General features: G+C 36.4%; 1 protein-coding gene across 1 annotated transcript; it reads right to left on the bottom strand.

The window, feature by feature from the left end:
* Positions 1 to 4,633: 4,633 nt before the first annotated feature.
* LOC112184369 (alpha-glucan water dikinase 1, chloroplastic) lies at positions 4,634 to 9,828 on the bottom strand. The gene is made up of 6 exons (XM_040513423.1): positions 9,126 to 9,828; positions 6,444 to 6,505; positions 5,883 to 5,981; positions 5,278 to 5,451; positions 5,112 to 5,204; positions 4,634 to 4,765 (listed from the first exon to the last, which is right to left on the bottom strand). The coding sequence occupies exons 1-6, from the start codon at positions 9,826 to 9,828 to the stop codon at positions 4,646 to 4,648; spliced, it is 1,251 nt and encodes a 416-aa protein (XP_040369357.1). The 3' UTR covers positions 4,634 to 4,645.
* Between the last annotated feature and the right edge of the window lie 247 nt (positions 9,829 to 10,075).

Here is a 10,075-nt window from a genome sequence, read left to right as displayed (position 1 = left end):
AGTAATATATTTTGTATTCCCATCATCGATCTCTCCCCTTCTCGATGTTCTCTTTCTTACTGGGAATCCTAATTGCTTCCCATATTTTCTATACTAGTCATATGCCTCCTCAATAGAATTAAAACTCATCTCAACAAAGGGCTCTTGCATTACTTCTTCCACCTCATTTTCTTGATTAATTAATCTCTAGGCTCTTTGATGAATCATCCACTATTCCTAGACAATTTAAGTAATATTTTGTTTTCACAGATGTGCCACCAAATTAAAACAAAACTCGAGAAAATTTTAATATAAACAACATACCTTGATCATTAGTGAGTATAATGTTCTCCGATTCCTTTGACGATTGTTCCATTCCTTAAGCACCTAAACAAAATAATGACATAGTGAACAACATTCCTAGACTCCAAACACAACAAAAATTTAAAATAAAGGGCATGTTATCCAGTTATCAAAGCCAAAACCTTACATTTTCTTTATTAATAAAAAAAAGATTGAAAATTATTGTTCTAACTGTTAAACCAAATGGGGTATGAGTACTCTCCTGATCAATCTTTTGTAGCAAATACACAATATATATTTAAGAACTAAATAAGAAAATCGCAACTATAATACACTATAATATATATCCGAAGATCACAATACTGAAGCAAATTGAATTAACCAAAATGCAATCACTGACTTGGTTGGTTGAAAGAGGCTTGAGTATGCAACGCAATGTCCTAAGACAGAATTTCGTCCCCACACAGGTGCTGTAGTTGATCGTAGACGACTGCCCTGCAGGATACAACTCTTGTTCCAAGGCGTGACACCGTTGCCTTGAAACCTAGCGAACTTCACTTGTGTTTCTCTCGAGTGTTTATGAGAAGAGATGTCAGAAACGATTTTTTTCTTTTTTGAAATGAACCTTCATTCCTCTTTTATAAAGAGTGGACAAGAAGAAGAAGACGTAACTGTTCAATCAATTTGAATTTGATTTGAACAGTTACAACCGTTTTGGGATCAGTTTTTCCAAAAACTGTTTTTGGATCAGATTTTCCAAAAACTGTTTTTGGATCAGATTTTCCAAAAATATTGTCTTTATCCGAATTTATAAAAATAAATGGTTTTATTGGAATTTTAATTTCGGCCCAAGGCCCTCTTTGATATATTAAATATATATATACATATATCAAATATATATATCAAATATTTTCATCGCAAAGGTCTTGTTTCCCATTCAATGGGCCTCCACCTTTACTTTGTCTATTTAATATGTTTCTCGTGGAAACATATATAAAGAGATCAAAGTATGGCCTTATCTCCTATGTGGGATAAGGGAGCACTAGCTATTCCAATAGCTATACCAATCGGTTCTAACAATACCCCACATTTTCTAATCAAACTCCAAGAATACCCCACATTTGAATAGAAAATAAGGGATCAAATAAGAACATCTCTTATGGTAACCCGAGAGAAAAGAAGATTCGATAGGCATCAGGAGAGGTGTCTTTTGGACTTGAAACCTTCCTTAGGGATCACTTGTCGGATTTACTTTGCGAGGTAGTGAAATGACTTCTTGAACTATTCGCGTTTATAGTAAACCAAGACAACAAATGTCACACCTACCGAACCCAGCACATTTCGGTTCTTACGGTTGTGTTCATTTTGGTCCTGAACATATCCCGAATTCATGAGAGATTTAGAGAATGTAGCCATGTAATTCTCATAGATGCTACCCACATCACTCTCATATAGGTGACACTAATTAAGAATATCCTGCCATATTTCTCCTAATCAAAGGATATTAGTATCATTAAGAATATAGTATTCACCCTATACTTCGACAGGTAACACACGTGGTACATCAAAGGAATGAATGAATAGTGTGTTCTTAAACTCTTGAACCGTCTCAACCAGTTTGCCTATTGAACCTAGACCATGGGATCTCCAATCAACTAGGTTAGGTTTCCGCCGAGTTAGTCCATTGAATTGGCTTTAAACCCCTTCCCCTCGATGTAGAAACAATTTGCTCCTTTCGTAGGCCTTTTGTCAAAGGATCTGCTATATTGTCCTTTGACTTCACATAATCAATGGAAATTCACTACTAGAATTATGGCCCCAGATATCGGCTAAAAACCGATGAGAAACAAAAACCCAACCGATGTCTTTGTGGGTGATGAGAAAGATCCGGAAAATGCAGACATCGGTTTTTAGCCCGATGTAAATAGGTTTAAATGATAACAAACTTGCATGCTTTACTATTGTTAAACCCACATTTTATTGTATTTAAAGCTTAAAGAAATATAGATTACACAACACAAGTTTGCGTTTTAACATCGTTATTGATTTAAGAACCGATGAGTAATACTGTTACAGACATCGGTTCCCATTTTGGAACTGATGTCTGGTACTCAATAACATATCGTTTTCGACAAAAAATCGATGTCTGTATATTTTAGTATCATCGATTTCCATTTTGGAACTGATGTCTGGTACTCAGTAACATATCGTTTTCGACAAAAAATCGATGTCTGTATATTTTAGTAACATCGATTTCCATTTGGAACTGATGTCTGGTACTCAGTAATATATTATTTTTGACAAAAAATCGATGTATATATATTTTAGTAACATCGATTTTCATTTTGGAACTGATGTCTTGTACTCAGTAATATATCATTTTCGACAAAAAATTGATGTCTGTATATTACTGGACATCAGTTTTTATGATTAAAACTGATTTCAACTTTATATCTAGACATCAGATTCTATAGAGAATGATGTCCACAAAATATGTAGCTGCTGCTATAAATTGCAATTTCGACAGTTGACAAGAGTGATTTGAATATTGGGGTATTTTATCTAAAATCATCATCCTTAACAATTTACAAAATGGGCAAAATAAAACCCCAATTCACCTACTACAAGGCTAGCCTGCCAATTACATTCACTTCATCTACTACAAAAAGGTTTAAACAAAAGCTAGCTAGCTTTACTCAAAATCAAGAAACTAGTCAGAATCTACAGCAAAGTCTGTAAGTAGTCGGCCACTTCAACGTGCACCTCATACCAATGCACTTGACGCCATGCATTCCATGCATATAGAGTGTCACTTGAATTGAAATTCACGACATCAGGAGCTTCCTGTAACGATTTTTTCAGAATTGATTCAAGCACTAAATTGAGCTGAAGATATGGGAATATAATAACTCAATAACTATATCAACAGAGCTTGGAGGTCTGTCCCTCCCTCTTTAAGCGAATCTCATCTTGAGCACCTACGGTGCTTTTTTCTCCACCCTTTCTACATTCACTACATGTTGATTCCAAAGAACAATTAAAACTGGGGAACTCCAGTCAAGTGTTGCAGGTGAACAAAAAGACTAAAAGAAGTGTTCCAGCTTAAGTAGTAGGACCAGGTATATCGTGTTTAGCACTATTGGCAATGAGTTTCTCTAACTTTTTTTTTTTGCTACTGAGTTTCTAATTTTCTGTAAACGATACCGTGATTGACAGTTTTGCAATCAAGAAACCATATGTACAGAAGTTTGGAATGGGAAGTTGGACTTGACTTTTTACCATCCAGCAAATAGTTGTGCAGTAGGATGCAGCGAATTTAACCCAGATCAGCACCCTTCCAAATGAAGACAGAAATATTCACAATAATAAGAAGAGAAACCATGAGGAACAGAGGCAGTCCGAGAAAAGGCTTAGAACTACATAAACTCACCTGTCCATAAAGCCCCCAACCGAAAGTAAGTAGGGCTCCAGCATCTGGAATATAAGATTGAAAAACAAATGTGTGAATGACCATAAATATTTAACAGCTATAAGGTAACAATTTAGGAATGCAAAACATCTCAGTCGTACCACATGTCAAACTATGCAAGAGTAACCTTTGAATACAGAAGGCTTGCCCTCTGATATATCATGTAGTTTGGAAGACGGATCTTATAGTTCCAATGATTGAACATCCTTCCAGCTATAATTCCAAGCATAGTCAACTTAGTTTAGCGGTTTGGATTAAATATTCCAGATTACTCTCACATTTGTTACATCTAGTATATAAAACTGTCAATTCCTATTATTCTTAGCACACACCTCAAAAATTCGCCTAAGAACTAATTTTCCTCCAAGAGAAAGAAGCCCCAGCCCACCTAGAGCTTTTAAACCCTCCTTCTAAAGCATTGGCCATATACTGTCCTCCACTATGTTCTGCAGAAAAGCGATAGAGACATTAAAACTTCTTGGACAAATAATGTCTTCATGCAACTTTTAAGGAATTTGAAGGCATAGACACGAAATATATAGTGTAGTTAATCAATTTTGACCAAAATAAAATAAAAAAACACCAATTCTGCCTCTGCACTCTACAGCAACTGCTGCAAAGAAATTCACAATGTTACTCTATCATTAGAGATGTCAACTCTTCTCCTAGCTTTCCTTCAAAAAGTATAGTATGCCTTTCTTATCATAACATGCAAAAACCTGCAGTAACACCATATTTCAATAAAACCATTGCCTTCTGAAAGGCAAACTGCTTCAACAAGAGTTTGATGAAATCAAAGACGATTTTCCACCCTCAGACGATTTTCCACCCTCAGAAAGGTGCTCAACAATCAGAACTAATGACATTTACAAGATTGAATATTTGTATAGTAGTTCACCTGTCATAAAGGCCTGCACCGGCATAACCTTCAAGATCTTCACCATTGGAATCGGATCGGAAGATTATGGACCGTCTGATAAAGAGGCCAACCGGTTTGCTAGGGTAACCTAACACCTGAAAAAATATCCACATACTCAAGAGTGCAAACAATGGTAGGGATTTATACACATATTGTGTTGCCTAATTACATGGTCTAGCCAATGACCAAAGTTTTATTCTGCAGTATAGAAAATTTTTTGATTGATAAATTACCCGGGTAAATTAGATAATCTATTTGGAAGTGCAAAGAATGGTGGAGATACTTGGTGTTCCCTAATTACATGGTCAGTGAAAGCCAATGACCAATTTAGGTAAATTCATAGACTACTTAGGTATATAATCCATGTGGAAGTTATCAATGCAATTCAATCCCTACATGGTCTGTTACTCTTATGCCACTTTTGGCACTGTAGTGCATTACCTGAGGAGAGTCCAGAGCATTTTTCTTGCTAATAAAACTTAAGGCACGTCCAGGATAAGCTCCAACTAAGGTTTCTCCAAGACCTTTGACAACCTATCACGGTAAAACAACCCAAATCAATGTATGATATTAATACATTCTATCTTACATATATACTGCTGAATACCTCGGCATATATCTCCGACGAGTCTCCTGAAGATGGGTTAGTTGTGTGAATAACGAATGCATAGTCGACATTTATTATTTCTTGAACAAGGACAGCCATGCAAAGATAATCATGGTCTAATTTCACTTTTCTTGTGTTGAAGTATGCTCTCTCATTCCACTTTGAAGCCCAGACCTGGATTATAAGAGATGAGCACACCGCAATATATCAAAAAACTTTAAGATAAAACAATTTGATTTGCATTAAGTTGATAGGCAGCTTGAGCTCTAATAACAAGTTATGATGTTTGTGAGATCTACTTTTCTTAAAGTGTAGTGAAAACATGGGAAATTGCTGCCCCTGGTCTCAGAAAGCTTTAGCCATGTCCCACAGAAACAAAAAACAAAAAAATTCATACTGTATTGAAGCATCAATAAAGAAACAAAGAGAATATATATCAGTCAACTCAATAGAGTACACTGGGAATGAGAAAGCAGATAGATATGAAAAGATTGGTTTGAGACATAATTCAAGGCTCTAATACTAATATCAAGTGCAGTTAAATTCCTAGCATTAATGGATTTAAGAACAAGTTCAAATGGGCATATGCAGCCAAGCATTCTTACCTTTTTTATAGCCAACCATGCTTGTTCCCATCGTTGTTCACCCTCATCACCAGGCCAAGGCATTCCTGAACTTTGCATCTTAGTCTTCAGCTCTTGCACATGAAAGTAACTCTCAAAATAAGCTTTCACTTAAATTGCTCGTTCTGCCTAGAGGCCCCTAGAGTTATTTTACTTACAGGTACCAGTACAGGTTAGTGGTTATATATCATATCAAGAAAAGGAATGACTGACAAGAACAATGATTCAATAAAAAAAATTTACTGAACTTAAAACTTCAGTTTAAGTAAAGAATTCTGCACAACCCATAGATAAAACTTTAGTTCTTGATTCAGCCCCAAATCAGAGAAGTCATTATTTGCCTGCTTTACTAACAATTTATGTTGGAAAATGAATAATTGGATACCACAACAGTCCAGAGATTGGAACATATATCCATAAGGAGATCATGTGCTTGCAGGCTTTGAAATAAAAATTGCATGCATTTGCAATATATCATCTGTTACAAAATACAATTTTTGACATTGAAGCCTTCAATAGAAAAAATAGAAAATAGATACATACCAACGGAGGTGGTGCTGTCAACTGTAAACCTGTCTCTCGAATCTCCCCAAGTGAACCAAAATCTCCCCAAGCCAATTACTAATAGCTTCTTTTGTATTAGAAATTATTCCAAGTGGTACACAATTTTCACCACAACAATCACAGCAACAGTCACAAAAGAGATACAAAACAGAGACATAACTAAAGATACAATCTTCAAAATCTACGATATAGGATCCAAAACCAATACATCAAACAATTCAATGCTTTACCAAAACAGATACAAGTCTACAAATGCAACTCAATATCAAATTTTCAAGTCCAAAGTCAAAACAGAAAGGCAAAAAGTGACTGATGCAATTCAAACCCAGAAATCCAGAAGGACAAAACAGATCACATATCCAATTTTCATCTCATATCAGTCATATCTATTGTTTATAGCAAAAGAAACAGATGCAATTCGAACCCAGAAATCGAAGCAAGAAAGATGGCAACAACTTACCAAGCTTGAAGTTTCCGAAATCGAGTCGAAAACTGAAATTGAAGCTGCTTCACCTAGTAGAGTTCGAGCCAAACCCAGACTTGAAGATTGAAAATTGAATACCCAGAAGCAGAAATTAAGAGAAATAGAAACCCAGACTCACCGCGCACCGTCAGTCCATCACGGCGTCACCGTCGAAGAAAGAAAAGGCGTCGTGCTGCCGTGCCGGAGAGAGACACACACAGAGAGAGAGAGAGAGAGAGAGAGAGAGAGATAGAGAGGAGAGCGGGGCTGCGGGAGAGAGAGAGAGAGAGGCGAGCTTTAGAACCATGCTGGCATTTGGTGATCGAAGTCGCACCAATCGAGGAGGATAAACTCCTTGGAGGAAGGTTGGTTCGGATCTCGGAGCAACGACGTGGTGGCATTGGAAGAGAAGCACTGGTAGAGGTGATGGCGCCGGTGAGGGGACGGAGGTAGTAGTTCAATGAGGGAGAGACAGTAGCCGTGGAAAGAGAGCAGGAGAGGGAGGAGAGCGCTAGGGTTTCAGAGAAGAGCGAGAGAGAAAGAGCTGAACGCAGAGAAGGAGCTCAGGTCGGAGACGCGAAGGAGGCAGTCAGAGACTCAGAGTGAGAGTCTATCGATTAGGATTCGAAAGTTTTTAGATAAAGTGACTAAGTGTTGGGGGGGAATTAAAATTTTAGACCCCGTGTTTCTCAAACTTTGAAACTTAGTCCCTCCGCGTTTTTGTAAATTTTTCGTACGAAACTTTTCTCATCGGTTTCTTAGGTGACTGATGTCCATAATAACAATAGAAATCGGTTTCTTCACAAACTGATGTTAATATGATTTTTAACATTAGGTGCAATCCTGACCGATTTAATAGTGGTGATGTCTAATGACATTATTCTAGTAGTGATTGTTCCATTATGGAGAAATTGTTTTATAGTATTATGTCTTCGCTTTATATGCCTTGACTTCCCATTGTAAATTTTATTTTTGGCTCTAGCTTTGGTAGCTTTATTATCACAATATACACATATGGCAGTCAAAGGCTTAGGCCACAATGGAATATCTTCTAGGAAATTTCGAAGCCATTCCGCTTCCTCTCCAGCCTTGTCTAAAGCAATAAATTCTGATTCCATTGTTGATCGTGCAATACACGTTTGCTTGGATGACCTCCATGACACGGCTCCACCTCCAAGTGTAAACACATATCCACTCGTGGATCTTGATCCGGTGCTATTGGAAATCCAATTAGCATCACTATATCCTTCTAACACTGCTGGATATTTATTATAATGTAGACCATAGTTTATGGTATGCTTTAAATACCTTAATAATCTAACTAAGGCATTCCAATGATCCTTTCCGGGATTACTTGTATATCGACTTAGTTTGCTAACCGAGAATGCAATATCCGGTCTAGTACTATTCATGATATACATTAAGCTCCCAATCACTTGAGAGTACCTTAATTGAGAAATTCCATCTCCTTCGTTTTTGACCAGTCTAGTGTTGGGATCAAAGGGAATAGTGATTGGTCTATCATCGAAGTGTCCAAATTTCTTTAACACCTTTTCCACATAGTGAGATTGAGTAAGGATATAACCATTATTACCTCTATGAATTTGAATTCCAAGTATTACTTCCGCCTTACCCAAATCTTTCATGTCAAAGCATGAGCTCAAAAAACTCTTTGTGGAATTAATTACATCCTTGTTTGTACCCATGATGAGCATATCATCCACATACAAACAGATGATCACACACGAATTATTTCGATAGTTTTTCACATACACACATTTGTCACATTCATTTATTTTCAATCCATGTGGCAATAGTGTATAATCAAATTTTTCGTGCCATTGTTTGGGTGCTTGTTTTAACCCATATAAAGACTTCACAAGTTTACAAACTTTGTGCTCTTGACCTTTAACCACAAAGCCTTCCGGTTGTTCCATATACACTTCTTCCTCTAGTTCACCATTTAAAAATTCAGTTTTTACATCCATTTGGTGTATTTCCAAATTAAATACAGAAGCTATTGCAATTAGCATTCTAATGGAAGTAATTTGAGAAACAGGTGCATATGTATCAAAGAAATCTAACCCGTCCTTTTGACGGTATCCTTTAGCTACTAGGCGAGCCTTATATTTATCTATAGTACCATCGGATTTCAATTTCTTCTTAAAAATCCATTAATTTAAAACCAATTGGTTTACTTCCAGGAGGTAAGTCTACCAATTGCCATGTATTATCATACATAATGGATTCCATCTCATTATTAATTGTTTCCTTCCAAAAAGGAGATTCCGGAGATGTCATTGCTTCCTTATAAGTTTGTGGTTCTCCTTCGGTGATATAAGTAAGGAAATCAGGTCCAAAGTCTTTAGTAACTCTTGCCCTCTTACTTGCTCTTCTAGGTTCAATTGCTTCATCATCTTCTTTTTGTTGAGCACTAGACGATGAGACTTGTTCATTTTGTTGAACACTTGTCGATGAATTTTGCTTAATATCACGTGCTCTTTTGTTTGTGAAGCTGATTCTTTCTTCCTTGTATGGGAAAATATGTTCAAAGAACTCAGCATCATCACTCTCTATTATTGTATTGACATTTATGTCACTAATTTCAGATTTGAATACTAGAAAACGATAAGCTGCACTATTCTTTGCATATCCAATAAATACACAATCTATAGTTTTAGGTTCAAGTTTTGTTCTCTTTGGAAGAGGAATTCGAACTTTAGCAAGACAACCCCACACTTTCAGCTTTTTATATGAAGGTTTTCTCTCTTTCCAAACTTCATATGGTGACTGATTTGTGTTCTTGTGAGGAACTCTATTCAATATTTCATTTGCAGCAAATAGACAATCACCCCACAAATTGTGTGGAACTCCAGAACTATTTAACATGGAATTGATCATTTCTCTAAAAGTTCGATTTTTATGCTCTGCAACTCCATTTTGTTGTGGAGTCTAAGGTGCAGTCGTTTGATGAATAATTCCATGTGAAGAACAGAAATCCAAAAAAGCATTGGATTCGTATTCTCCACCTCTATCAGATCTTATGATCTTAATTTTTCTGTCAAGTTGATTCTCTACTTCTGCCTTGTAATTTTTAAACATATCCAAGACTTCATCTTTGCTATATATTAATATACATAGCAGTATT

Source organism: Rosa chinensis, chromosome 2 (assembly GCF_002994745.2).
Source record: "Rosa chinensis cultivar Old Blush chromosome 2, RchiOBHm-V2, whole genome shotgun sequence".
Classification (NCBI taxonomy): Eukaryota; Viridiplantae; Streptophyta; class Magnoliopsida; order Rosales; family Rosaceae; genus Rosa; species Rosa chinensis.
This window is presented reverse-complemented; position numbering and strand designations above follow the sequence as displayed.

Bases quoted from the DNA above. Each gene is read 5' to 3' on its own strand.
- LOC112184369 (XM_040513423.1), bottom strand. From the start codon at position 9,828: ATGATCAATTCCATGTTAAATAGTTCTGGAGTTCCACACAATTTGTGG. The intron at 5,452-5,882 runs GTAAGAATGCTT...CTTATAATCCAG, and splicing joins CATGGTTGGCTATAAAAAAG to GTCTGGGCTTCAAAGTGGAA. The intron at 5,205-5,277 runs GTATTCAGCAGT...TTACCGTGATAG, and splicing joins CGTCGGAGATATATGCCGAG to GTTGTCAAAGGTCTTGGAGA.